This window comes from Trematomus bernacchii, unplaced genomic scaffold, assembly GCF_902827165.1.
Source record: "Trematomus bernacchii unplaced genomic scaffold, fTreBer1.1, whole genome shotgun sequence".
Classification (NCBI taxonomy): Eukaryota; Metazoa; Chordata; class Actinopteri; order Perciformes; family Nototheniidae; genus Trematomus; species Trematomus bernacchii.
Genome location: NW_022987840.1, coordinates 98,528 through 112,436, shown reverse-complemented (window position 1 = coordinate 112,436; position 13,909 = coordinate 98,528). Strand labels below are relative to the sequence as shown.

The window sequence follows — 13,909 nt, the reverse complement described above, 5'->3', positions numbered from 1 at the left end:
ACATGTAGGTTGTGTCCTAATTCGTTTGTATGCTGTTTTGTAGCTTTGCTGTCTGTTTACAGTTCACTTTTGGTAGTATGCTAAAGTGATTCTAATACGGATGGAGCCTATGTATTTGTTATTTTTGTGTCTTTATAGCTCTTACGTTGATATTGGAGATTTCAATGAATTCATATCATCAGTCAGGTCTTCGACCATTATTCGGAGGGAAATGCTATACAACGATGCTTGGCAATGGGCATTATTATATATTGTTATTATAGGCCAGGCCTAATTTAAAGTCATTTTTCCCCCTGGAAAAAGCTGGCCCACCCTAAAGTACATTTCTGCCTACGCTACTGCCTGAGACGCAGCCAGAGAGACGCAAGGAAGGAAATGAAAAATAAGAGAAGTGAAACGCACCCACGATAGGGATAGACGTTAGGAGCTGATTTTTGGACTATTCGACTGCAACCATAGTTCAAATGAGAAACAGTTTGGCTTAGCGGGGGTTATTTTTCTAGTGAACTGCTGGGTTTACAATGTGGCTGCCCTTTCACACAGTGTGTTTAGGAAGCCGGACAGTGAGCAGAAGAAGCGTTGCTGCTGCTCTTTTAAAATGTTCAAAGCACAGGGAAAACGTGTCTCTTTTCAGTCATTCAGTTGCAGCACAAACATGCAAGGCTGTTCGGTTCAGGAACCACGGAGACCCTTCTAAAGTCGTACAGTAAGTCCGTTTAACAGTGATTCTACAATTTAGGGTACATTCCATGTCCGTTGATGTCCATTGATGATAATTATAATTATTCTAACTATTTTCTTCATAAATATCATATTTTGCCTATTATTGGAAAGCTTGTTATAATATCACACACATTATGTGCATCCTATGCTTTATTTAGCTTGAAATGTGTCATGATGTTCTTAAATTGTCAGTTTTTGCTATGTCCGTTTTTCAGTTGAGGGTGTCTTGGTTTCAAAATAATGAATAAAAACCATTAAAGTAAATTAAAAAAAGTATTCATTTATTTCAAAAGTCTAAATACTAACTCAAAAATGGTTTGTCCCAATACCATGTCACCAGCATCACATGATGCCATGTTCCTCTTTGGCAGACATTTTGAACACACTGTGGTGATTGTCCTCTAATTTTTTACAATATTCTATGTATAATAGCACATTGTCAATGAGTATATTAATTGACCATCAACAATGTTACGTACATTGTTATGGTTTACAATTGCTTAATGATTTTAATTCAATTATATGTTCAAATGTGATGTTAACCTGTTGAAACCTACCATTGAAATTATGGGTCAAAATAGGGAAATTGTCAACTAAGTTACCCAGTACTGTAATAACTGTAGTAACTTAGTTGACAGGTAACCTAGTTGACAATTTGAATGACATGTAGACATCATTATCAATTGAATTGTGCACTTCTGCCTTGAAATGAACATAGTGCTGATGGTTAATAATGTGTCCAGTCAACTAAGTTATTTGCGTCAAATGTTTGACTTTCATTGTCAACTATGTTGCACCTCATTCTTTCAAATTTTAAATATCTAAAATAGTGCTTCTGATATCCTTTATAGTATAATGTACATCTACACAGGTTGGAGTTTTACATGACATCTCTTAAAACTATCAAAATGACCTGTATGGTAGTTTTTATAATAAAAAATATCCCTATTCTTAATGACAGTGCTGAACATATCACATGAAAAAACAAAACTTGAATACAATTATTTTTTTAACTTTTAAAAATGATTGGATGGTATAGCCTTTCAAGTTGTATTTTACTTGAAGTGCAGGACTTAATCAAATGATTGTAATGACATCAAGTTTGTCCATAACATAGTTGACAAACTGAGTAGTGAAAACATCCTTTAAAATAAAAAAATGTTTAAGCTTTGCAACTAGTGGATATGTTACACTGAGGAATATACTAACTTGAACCACTGATTGTTCTATTGAGAAAGAACACTTTTGTTGTACTGTTTTGTTGATGAGAAATGTACCCTAAATTATAGAATCAGTCAGTCATCAGTAAAATAAATGCATTGTTTATATGACGCATGCAAATGCAAGAGCTACAGTTTGATTGATTGATTGATTGAAAAGTTTATTAACAGCTTGTATATTGGGTACAGTACAGTACAGCTCAAAACATACAATTGTTAAGGGGATGCAGACCAGAGAAAGACTTTCGTCTTGTTTACATCAGGGTCCCCCATTTCCAATTCATCATATCATTTAAGACATATAAGACATATATGACATACAGATGGCTTATTTACAATTTACATACAGGTGGTTTTTTACATACAGATGGATTATTTACAATTTTCATTTTAGATTTCGTTCTAATACATCCTAACCGGACATTTAAGACATACCAAGTCTACAGATATACAGTTAGTAACAGAGTCTAAAATGCGAGTATATACATAGATGGGGGGGGGGAAGCTGTCCATTGTACGACAGGTTGAGATTTGTACCATTACCGGGGCCAGTTTTGCAATGCTTTCCCCCGAAGGTGCTCTTTAAGAGAGGTTTTGAAGGTAAGTATAGTTTTACTTTCCTTTACAGTTGTGGGAAGAGCGTTCCACCTTGATGTGGCATAATTGCGAAACGTGTATTCCCCTTTTTTTGTGCCAAATCTGGGTTTTACATGATTTGTGGAGCTCCCTCTGGTGTTATGATCATGGTATTCCTTGACCTTTGGGAAGAATTTTGACATGTACATGGGTACCATAGAGGTGTAGTGGATCTTGTAGACCAGGCCCATTGCAAGTAGCTGTACTCTGTCGTCTACTCTAAGCCATCCTAGGTTGTCAAAGTGGGCAGAGGTGAGGTGGGTTCTAGATGAAAGTTCAAGCAGTAGTCTGACCAGTTTATTTTGCGATGTTTGAAGTTTTGTTTTTAGCGCCTTGGAGGTGCTATGGTACCATGACGTGCAAGCATAGTCATAGTACCCTTGAATGAGTGCTCCTGCCAGAGTTTTCAGGGTGTTTTTGTTTACCAGAGAGGAGATCCGGTATAGGAATCTAGTTCTTTGATTGACTTTTTTTATTACATTGGATGCCATTTTGTCACAGGAGAGGTTTGCCTCAAGAATAGATCCTAGGTATGTAATTTCCTTCTTACTTGTGACAATAATGTCACCCACTGCAACTGAGAAGTCGTCGGATTTGCTGAGATTATGTTTCGAACCGAAGAGAATGGACTCTGTTTTACCCAGGTGTAATGATAATTTATTATCGGCGAGCCAGGTGCAGATTCTGCCGAGCTCGGAGCTGAGGGTTTTTTCAACCTGCAATCTGCTCCTGTCAGAGACCAGCAGGGCTGAGTCGTCCGCGAACAGGAACAAGTTGCAGTCACATGCTGATGACATGTCATTTGCATAAATTAGGAACAGTAACGGACCTAATATGCTTCCTTGTGGAACACCACAGCTCACTGGGAGGGGGGGGGGGACAGAGTACCGTTTACCTCCACCATCTGTTCTCTCCCCTCCAGGTAGGATTGCATCCAGCTCACCGATAGTTTATCAAAACCAATTGCTTTTAGCTTGTCAATCAGAATGGGGTGATTGACAGTGTCGAAAGCCTTTTGTAGGTCCAGCATCACCATGCCGCAGTATTTACCCTCGTCCACCTCTTGTTTGATGTGGTCGGTCAAATAAAGAAGGCATGTGTCAGTGGAGTGGGATGTTCTAAAGCCAGATTGAAATTCATAGATTAGTTTCTTTTCTGCGAGGTACTTTTCGACCTGTTCATATACTATTTTTTCCATGACTTTCGAGATGGAGGTAAGTATAGAAACAGGGCGGTAGTTGCCTGGGTCCAATTTGCTGCCCTTTTTGTGCAGGGGGGTTACTCTTGCAATTTTGAAGTCTTTGGGTACTTTTCCCTGTTTTATGGAGAGGTTAATTATGTGAGCTATGACTGGTGAGATGGCGGTTGCTGTGTCTCTGAGGAATTTGGAGGGGATATTGTCGTGGCCAGTGGCCTTGTTAGGTTTGAGGGCGCTCAGTTTAATGAGTACCTCTGCTGTTGTTACCCTTGCTAGACTGAAATCATCTTTGCGTACCCCTAGGTTTTTGTAGTAGGTCATGATGTGATCTACTCCAAAAAGCCCTGAGTGGGAGGGTAATTTATTTACAAGAGTTGTGGCTATGTTTGTGAAAAAAATGTTCAAGTACTTGGCCACATCCAGTTTGTCTGTGATGAGCCTGTTATCTGTCTTTATGTTTACGTTTGAAAATCTCGTTTTGAGTTTTTTACTGCAGCCAAGCTGGTTATTGAGTAATTTCCAAAGTTCACGGGGTTTATTTTTGTTTTCCTCAGTTTTGTCATTGATGAAATTCTTTTTGGCAGTTTTGATCATGGAGCTTACGTCATTTCTTAGTCTGTTTCTTTCAATTTTTAGTTCTTTCAATTTTTAGTTCAGTCACGTGGGCCTGGAGTTCACTGCTCGTGCTTTTGGTACTGGAGGTGTGGCGAATAAACCAATGAACAGACGTGCATTTCCCATAGAAACCAGTCAGTCTTCATTCTTAAAGTGCTTTCTCTCATAAAATGGCTAAATACAGCTTGAAAAGACTTCTGATACAGTATAAATATCATCCTTTTTTTGACACTTGTAGTTTTTTGTGCGACATCTTCTTACTGTGCTCATTAATGCCCCCCTTAGGTCGGAGGGCGAATAACACCTACTGGTACTAAATTGTTCAAAATTGTAGTTGTCTTTTTCACCCCCCAAGGTGCAATAATGTCTGAGTGGGAAACACATGTGACCTTTATGCTTTTTTAAAATTAGTTTATTTCAACTTTTTAATTTCAGAAGATGATGATTTTAGTTTTGTGCCATGTTCTGCTTAAAACTAATAGTGAGCGTTATAGCTAAACTGAATACCACTTTATTTAGGGCTCTAACTAACAACCTTTTTCATTATTGATCAATGTGTTCATCAATTGTCTAGGATTTGTATGCTATGGAATATATTGGATACTAAGCCTGCTTTTTATTAAATATCTGTATGCTTTAGGATTACAATTTCCCTTTTTAAGTTGCCAATATTTATTTGGTCAGACATGTTAAACCAGTCACATATTGATACACACCAGGGGCCACATTGGAAAGATTTCCTGTACTCAGTTGTTGTATCTGTGACAAAATGTGATATTTTTCGTACATGAGAATGCTGCCTCCAAACCTTAAAGGTGGGGTAGGTAAGTTTGAGAAACCGGCTCGAGATACACTTTTTGTTATATTCAATGGAATGCTCTTAACATCCCGATAGCAATGAATATCTTAAGTGCTTTGACAAAAAATCCATAAAAAGATGTAATCTGTGGAAGCCGTAGCGCTGTAAAAAGCACGACCAATCATTTTAGCCGGCCCGGCTAAAATAACTGGATGGCCTACCTGCCTGTCAGCCTTCCATCTGTGCACAAACTTATCTCGTGCCCTCATTGGTCATGTGCGCGTTCGTGTGTGTTGGAGGAGGGGCTCTATAAGGAAGTGGCAGATTTTTTTCAGCTGTGTATTTTCAAATTCTAGCGCACTCAAGCTGGTTTCTCCAAAATTACCTACCCCACCTTTAAATGACTATATGTATACAAGCTTCAATACATGCAAGGTTTTTTTTTTGGTTGCCAGGTTAGAGGATGTAGATCTGCCCCCTATAGGTGAAAAGGATGTTCTTGTTAAAATGCTGGCAGCTCCAATCAACCCAGCTGATATCAACATGATTCAAGGTAACAAAACAAAACCAACAGTAACAATATAACCAAGAAAACCAAACACATATTTTTTTTGTTGAAAGGGTTGGAAATTACTTATTGAGTATATTCCCATCAGGTACTTATGCCATCCTCCCTGACCTCCCAGCTGTCGGGGGCAACGAAGGCGTGGCCCAGGTGGTAGAAGTGGGCCGCAACGTAACCTCCCTAAAAACAGGAGACTGGGTTATTCCCAAAGACGCTGGTCTAGGTAAAACAACTGATTTAATCACATGAATAAATCCACAGTGTCACAATTGTGTCTTCAACATGATCTCTTAGGATTTCTGTGTGTTTGTGTGAGCAGGCACGTGGAGGACAGAGGCGGTGCTAGCAGAGGGCGATGTCATCTTGCTGCCAAATGATATTCCCTTGCTGTCTGCTGCAACCCTGGGAGTGAACCCCTGCACCGCCTTCAGGATGCTCTCTGACTTTGAAGAGCTCAAGCCAGGTATTTATCACCAAATCAAGGTTGATAAGGTTGTTTTCTTTAAAGATTCACAAGCCTCTATACACAGATAGAAGTAGAAGCTCGAGATATTTTACAAAAGTAATATTCTACTTTAAAAAGGGGCATTTTGGGTGTAATTGCATTTTATTCAACAAGTGTTTTTTTTATTGACTATATTTTTACTAGACAAAGATCCAACTAGGAACAAAATGTTGTAAGTAATACATTTTTGTTGATGGAGTAAGACGTTCAGGCCTTCCCTTTTCCCTATTGATGCTGTTTTTTTTAGGGCCTTGCACCTATGATGTGGTGTGTCCCTGGGCAAGACACTTCACCCCAAATTGCTCCTGTGGGTATTGTCCACAGTATTGTGCTTTGGATAAAAGCGTCTAACAAGTGACATGTAATGTAATGTAATGTAATGTGTGTTAGTAATTGATCTTCTCCATCTCATAACACCAACTCTCAGTCATAATGTAACTACCCCCATTTTTAAATATTCAATTTTCATTTGTTATCATGTGTGTTTCAAACCAGAGTAGTTCTTTCTTTTCTGTCGGTTAATTTAAAGCCACTGCTTTGGGAGGCTGTGGCTCAGTGGGTGGTGTGCTGGACTTCGAATCAGGGGGGTAGCAAGTTCGAGTACCACTGCAGTCAGCATGTCGTTGTGTCCCTGGGCAAGACACTTCACCCCAAATTGCTCCTGTGGGGATTGTCCACAGTGCTGAATGTATGTAAGTCGCTTTGGATAAAAGCGTCTAACAAATGACATGTAATGTAATGTTTAAATGTATGGACCGGGATTTGAAGTTTGAAGTTGATTAAGAAAGAATTCTGCACCTTCAAAGCATTATAAACCTGTTGAGTACTAATCTGGAGTAGATATGAGGATGCACTAATCCTGCCTCAGTTATCTCTAAAACACCACACGCTGTGCAGCTGTTTGTCATCATGTGACAGGTTTCCTCGATCTGTTGCTCTTGCAGGTGATTCTGTGATCCAGAACGCAGCCAACAGTGGAGTCGGGCAGGCTGTGATACAGATTGCTGCTGCGAGGGGAATCAACACTATCAACGTCATCAGAGACAGGTGACTCGAGTATATCATGTCTCTTCACGAACGAAATGTTACAGTCCTAATCACTGGCTCAGGTTATCAGTCTTTCTAACTGAGATAATGAGGTGTTTTGTCCAAAGGTAACAGAGAGAAAGAGTTGTGTGTGTTTTACTTCCTAATTGTTTCTTCCTTTTCAAAGGCCAGAGTTCACACAGCTCAGTGATAGGCTGAAGGCCATCGGAGGCACTCATGTGATCAAAGAAGAAGCGCTGAGGCGGCCTGAGATGAGGGAACTGTTCAAGGTCTGTGGGTCTGAAGACATCTTTAAAAAAGTCATCATGTGGCTTTGGGTATTTGTTGACAAACACTGTTGCTTATCATATAATAATGGGTTTTATTTTTGTTTTAAAAAGACCTGCCCAAAGCCTAAACTGGTGCTGAATGGAGTTGGAGGCAAGAGTGCAACAGAGCTGCTCCGTCATCTACAGTGAGGATCATCTTTATTGACATGATCAAATATCTTACACTAAAGAAAATATCTGATTATAGTATGCCACATTGTCTATTTTCCAAGAGACTTACAGTACATACTAGAACTTAATCATTGCTAAATTAATGTCTGCTAATAATTGTTATTTTGGTCTTAGTTGCTGCTGTATCTACAGTATACGTCTTGTTATTCGTGTTTTACTTTTTTCTAATGTACAGTACTTTTATCCCCATTTGTTGTCTTTATGTGGCCCCTGATTTGCCCTTTGGGGACAATAAAGCTTAATTGATTGATTGATTCCAGGTTTGGAAGATCTATGGTGACGTATGGAGGGATGGCCAAAAAGCCAGTCACTGTTCCTGTGGTAAGATGGAAGCTTGTACGACCTCCTAGGTTTAACATTACATTTTACAGAGAAACTGAACTGAACTTGTTCTCTGCAGAGCGCTCTTATTTTCAAGGATGTGAAGGTTCGAGGATTTTGGGTCACACAGTGGAAGAGAGATCACTCGAGCGGTGAGTTGGCGTTACATTTCTTCTTTCGTGAAATAAATCTTGAAGACTAAATTGAATGATATGACATTTCCCCTTAGATGGAAGGGCCTTCAGAGCCATGCTGGATGAACTGTGCCAGCTCATCCGGCAGGGGAAGCTGACGGCTCCTGCCTGCACTGAGGTCAGCCTCCAAGACTTCAACAAAGCTCTGGACGCAGCTATGCAGCCGTTCACCTCGGCTAAACAGGTCTTCATTATGTGAACAGACCAACTAACTAATCACTTCACTCTCATGACCAAAGTGTAACCCGAAGACTGCCACATTATTGTCAATGTGTGAATGAAGCACATAGTCAATAAATGTGTCCTCACAACAGGCTCAAAGTCCAGCATCTTTCACGTTATGATATTTTTTATTTTACCAACAGGTATTAAAAAGTCACTAAGCCTTTATAAAGCTATGGCATAACAGGAAGCATTATAAAACCAAGATAATGCAGCATATCAAATGGTAAATGTTTAATTGTTTCTGAGTTATATGGGCATGAGTAAGTGCAATTGTTATTCATTAAAATATGTACTCTTGCGATAATGCTGATATTAACGGTGCATTGATTCTTGCTGCGAAAAAGCATTCAACTAATAAGAAACCGTTTAGGCCTTTTTCTGGTTTTATTAAATATAGTATAGTTTGACAGGGAAGCAACCACAACAAATAAACCAAGGTCAACCAAAGATTGCTGAAGCCAAAGGTTGTTTTTCCCTGGTTAAGTATATTTAAGGCGTGACTCACCTGAATTATAGATGTCATATGATTTAAAACAAGAAAAACATTTCCTGTGATGTTAAATATTTACATGACATGTGTCAATAAATGTTCTTTAAATAAAATGAAGTCTCTCCTGATTGAAATGCTGAAATATTAAAATAGCAATACACTTTGAATTAAAAACAAAAAGAATTAAAGGTAAGCCATATTAACATTCAAATATTGCAGTGTAAACGGAAGAGACTGTAGTGCTGGAACTTTAACAGAAAATGAAGGCCAAATACGTAAAGCCAGACTAGTCAATTCATCCTTTGAGTCCTTTATCAAGCAAAATAACACACATTCATTCCTTAGAAATTAGAATGTACTGCTTTTCACCTTAAACTATATTCATTGTACATGTATTATTTATTTGTTTGACATACATAGATATGAAGATGAAATCACGAGTCCTACATTTTTGATGGCATCATAACAATCATGATAAAATATGTTTTAAATAGTTTAATCCAATCTAAATCATTCGATTGTGTTATTCTATTTACAATTTCACGTGTTGCAGTCTTATAATACTTCCTTGTTAAATGTACTAAATGAAAAGAAGCCGTTAGAAGACTTCCAGGAAATACACCACAAGATTGATTCGCATTTGAGTGAATTGAGTTTCATTACCCCGGTGTTGCAAATAGTGTGAGAAACGTTGTTACTTCGCAGTGAATACTCAGAAAAACCACGAGTTCCTCTTTTGCTGGTACTCAACCAAAAGTACTGTGTCTTGCGAATACCAGTGTTTAACCACAAGAGGCGCTGTTCTCTGTTTATGTTTCAATGACACAACCTCAAATCCAATATGGCCGCACAGTGAGAGGAATGCTAACAAAACTCATAGTTCAAATGAGAAACAGTTTGGCTTAGCGGGGGCTATTTTTCTATTTAAGTGAACTGCTGGGCTTACAATGTGGCTGCCCTTTCACACAGTGTGTTTAGGAAGCCGGACAGTGTGCAGAAGAAGCGTTGCTAGTGCTCTTTTAAAATGTTCAAAGCACAGGGAAAACGTGTCTCTCTTCAGTCATTCAGCTGCAGCACAAACATGCAAGGCTCTTCAGTTCAGGAACCACGGAGACCCTTCTAAAGTCATACAGTAAGTCCGTTTAAATAAATGCATTGTTTATATGACACATGCAAATGCAATAGCTACAGTTGATATATGTGGCTTGACATGCTCTGTATTGGAGGTGTGGCGAATAAACAGGCGTGCATTTCCCATAGAAACCAGTGAGTCTTCATTCTTAAAGTGCTTTCTCTCATAAAATGGCTAAATACAGCTTGAAAAGACTTTTGATACAGTATAAATAAATTGTTCAAAATTGTAGTTGTCTTTTTCACCCCCCAAGGTGCAATAATGTCTGAGTGGGAAACACATGTGACCTTTATGCTTTATTACAATTATTTTATTTAAACTTTTTAAGTTCAGAAGATGATGATTTTAGTTTTGTGCCATGTTCTGCTTAAAACTAATAGTGAGCGTTATAGCTAAACTGAATACCACTTTATTTAGGGCTTTAACTAACAACCTTTTTCATTATTGATCAATGTGTTCATCAATTGTCTAGGATTTGTATGGTATGGAATATCTTGGATACTAAGCCTGCTTTTTATTAAATATCTGTATGCTTTAGGATTACAATTTTCCCTTTTTAAGTTGCCAATATTTATTTGGTCAGACATGTTAAACCAGTCACCTATTGATAAACACCAGGGGCCACATTGGAAAGATTTCCTGTACTCAGTTGTTGTATCTGTGACAAAATGTGATATTTTTCATACATGAGAATGCTGCCTCCAAACCTTAAATGACTATATGTATACAAGCTGTAATACATGCAAGGTTTCTTATTTGGTTGCCAGGTTAGAGGATGTAGATCTGCCCCCCATAGGTGAAAAGGATGTTCTTGTTAAAATGCTGGCAGCTCCAATCAACCCATCTGACATCAACATGATTCAAGGTAACAAAACAAAACCAACAGTAACAATATAACCAAGAAAACCAAACACATATTTTTTTTGTTGAAAGGGTTGGAAATGACTTATTGAGTATATTCCCATCAGGTACTTATGCCATCCTCCCTGACCTCCCAGCTGTCGGGGGCAACGAAGGCGTGGCCCAGGTGGTAGAAGTGGGCCGCAACGTAACCTCCCTAAAAACAGGAGACTGGGTTATTCCCAAAGACGCTGGTCTAGGTAAAACAACTGATTTAATCACATGAATAAATCCAGTGTCACAATTGTGTCTTCAACATGATCTCTTAGGATTTCTGTGTGTTTGTGTGAGCAGGCACGTGGAGGACAGAGGCGGTGCTAGCAGAGGGCGATGTCATCTCGCTGTCAAATGATATTCCCTTGCTGTCTGCTGCAACCCTGGGAGTGAACCCCTGCACCGCCTTCAGGATGCTCTCTGACTTTGAAGAGCTCAAGCCAGGTATTTATCACCAAATCAAGGTTGATAAGGTTGTTTTCTTTAAAGATTCACAAGCCTCTATACACAGATAGAAGTAGAAGCTAGAGATATTTTACAAAAGTAATATTCTACTTTAAAAAGGGGCATTTTGGGTGTAATTGCATTTTATTCAACAAGTGTTTTTTTTATTGACTATATTTTTACTTGACAAAGATCCAACTAGGAACAAAATGTTGTAAGTAATACATTTTTGTTGATGGAGTAAGTGTTCAGGCCTACTACCCCCATTTTTAAATATTCAATTTTCATTTGTTATCATGTGTGTTTCAAACCAGAGTAGTTCTTACTTTTCAGTCGGTTAATTTAGTTTGTTTAAATGTATGGACCGGGATTTGAAGTGGAGGCATGTGGCGCAGTGGGTTGTGCGTTGTGCGTTGGTGTTCGGATCAGGGGGGTCACAGGTTCAAACCCCACTGCAGTCAGCATGTCGTTGTGTCCCTGGGCAAGACACTTCACCCCAAATTGCTCCTGTGGGGATTGTCCACAGTGCTGAATGTATGTAAGTCGCTTTGGATAAAAGCGTCTAACAAATGACATGTAATGTAATGTTTAAATGTATGGACCGGGATTTGAAGTTTGAAATTGATTAAGAAAGAATTCTGCACCTTCAAAGCATTATAAACCTGTTGAGTACTAATCTGGAGTAGATATGAGGATGCACTAATCCTGCCTCAGTTATCTCTAAAACACCACACGCTGTGCAGCTGTTTTAGTCATCATGTGACAGTTTTCCTCGATCTGTTGCTCTTGCAGGTGATTCTGTGATCCAGAACGCAGCCAACAGTGGAGTCGGGCAGGCTGTGATACAGATTGCTGCTGCGAGGGGAATCAACACTATCAACGTCATCAGAGACAGGTGACTCGAGTATATTACATTACATTACATGTCATTTGTTAGATGCTTTTATCCAAAGCGACTTACATACATTCGGTATTTGTCCAAAGGTAACAGAGAGAAAGAGTTGTGTGTGTGTTGTAATTTACGAGTGTAATGAACTTCCTAATTGTTTCTTCCTTTTCAAAGGCCAGAGTTCACACAGCTCAGTGATAGGCTGAAGGCCATCGGAGGCACTCATGTGATCAAAGAAGAAGTGCTGAGGCGGCCTGAGATGAGGGAACTGTTCAAGGTCTGTGAAGACATCTTTAAAAAAGTCATCATGTGGCTTTGGGTATTTGTTGACAAACACTGTTGCTTATCATATCATAATGGGTTTTATTTTTTGTTTTAAAAAGACCTGCCCAAAGCCTAAACTGGCGCTGAATGGAGTCGGAGGCCAGAGTGCAACAGAGCTGCTCCGTCATCTACAGTGAGGATCATCTTTATTGACATGATCAAATATCTTACACTAAAGAAAATATCTGATTATATGCCACATTGTCTATTTTCCAAGAGACTTACAGTACATACTAGAACTTAATCATTGCTAAATTAATGTCTGCTAATAATTGTTATTTTGGTCTTAGTTGCTGCTGTATCTACAGTATACGTCTTGTTATTAGTGTTTTACTTTTTTCTAATGTACAGTACTTTTATCCCCATTTGTTGTCTTTATGTGGCCCCTGATTTGCCCTTTGGGGACAATAAAGCTTAATTGATTGATTGATTCCAGGTTTGGAGGATCTATGGTGACGTATGGAGGGATGGCCAAAAAGCCAGTCACTGTTCCTGTGGTAAGATGGAAGCTTGTACGACCTCCTAGGTTTAACATTACATTTTACAGAGAAACTGAACTGAACTTGTTCTCTGCAGAGCGCTCTTATTTTCAAGGATGTGAAGGTTCGAGGATTTTGGGTCACACAGTGGAAGAGAGATCACTCGAGCGGTGAGATGGCGTTACATTGCGTTACATTTCTTCTTTCGTGAAATAAATCTTGAAGACTAAATTGAATGATATGACATTTCCCCTTAGATGGAAGGGCCTTCAGAGCCATGCTGGATGAACTGTGCCAGCTCATCCGGCAGGGGAAGCTGACGGCTCCTGCCTGCACTGAGGTCAGCCTCCAAGACTTCAACAAAGCTCTGGACGCAGCTATGCAGCCGTTCACCTCGGCTAAACAGGTCTTCATTATGTGAACAGACCAACTAATTAATCACTTCACTCTCATGACCAAAGTGTAACCCGAAGACTGCCACATTATTGTCAATGTGTGAATGAAGCACATAGTCAATAAATGTGTCCTCACAACAGGCTCAAAGTCCAGCATCTTTCACGTTATGATATTTTACCGACAGGTATTCAAAAGTCACTAAGCCTTTATAAAGCTATGGCATAACAGGAAGCATTATAAAACCAAGATAATGCAGCATATCAAATGGTAAATGTTTAATTGTTTCTGAGTTATATGGGCATGAGTAAGTGCA

The 13,909-nt window shown here is 39.1% G+C and overlaps 2 protein-coding genes across 2 annotated transcripts; both read left to right on the top strand.

Annotated features, from left to right (window-relative positions):
• Positions 1-414: 414 nt before the first annotated feature.
• On the top strand, positions 415-8,638 carry LOC117468474 (enoyl-[acyl-carrier-protein] reductase, mitochondrial-like). The gene is made up of 10 exons (XM_034112617.1): positions 415-706; positions 5,647-5,744; positions 5,848-5,979; positions 6,076-6,219; positions 7,206-7,308; positions 7,475-7,577; positions 7,689-7,762; positions 8,069-8,129; positions 8,209-8,281; positions 8,359-8,638. The coding sequence occupies exons 1-10, from the start codon at positions 522-524 to the stop codon at positions 8,520-8,522; spliced, it is 1,137 nt and encodes a 378-aa protein (XP_033968508.1). The 5' UTR covers positions 415-521; the 3' UTR covers positions 8,523-8,638.
• Positions 8,639-9,858: 1,220 nt separating this feature from the next.
• On the top strand, positions 9,859-13,736 carry mecr (mitochondrial trans-2-enoyl-CoA reductase). Its single transcript, XM_034112618.1, has 10 exons — positions 9,859-10,170; positions 10,938-11,035; positions 11,139-11,270; positions 11,365-11,508; positions 12,301-12,403; positions 12,572-12,674; positions 12,781-12,854; positions 13,158-13,218; positions 13,298-13,370; positions 13,458-13,736. The coding sequence occupies exons 1-10, from the start codon at positions 9,986-9,988 to the stop codon at positions 13,619-13,621; spliced, it is 1,137 nt and encodes a 378-aa protein (XP_033968509.1). The 5' UTR covers positions 9,859-9,985; the 3' UTR covers positions 13,622-13,736.
• Positions 13,737-13,909: the final 173 nt, after the last annotated feature.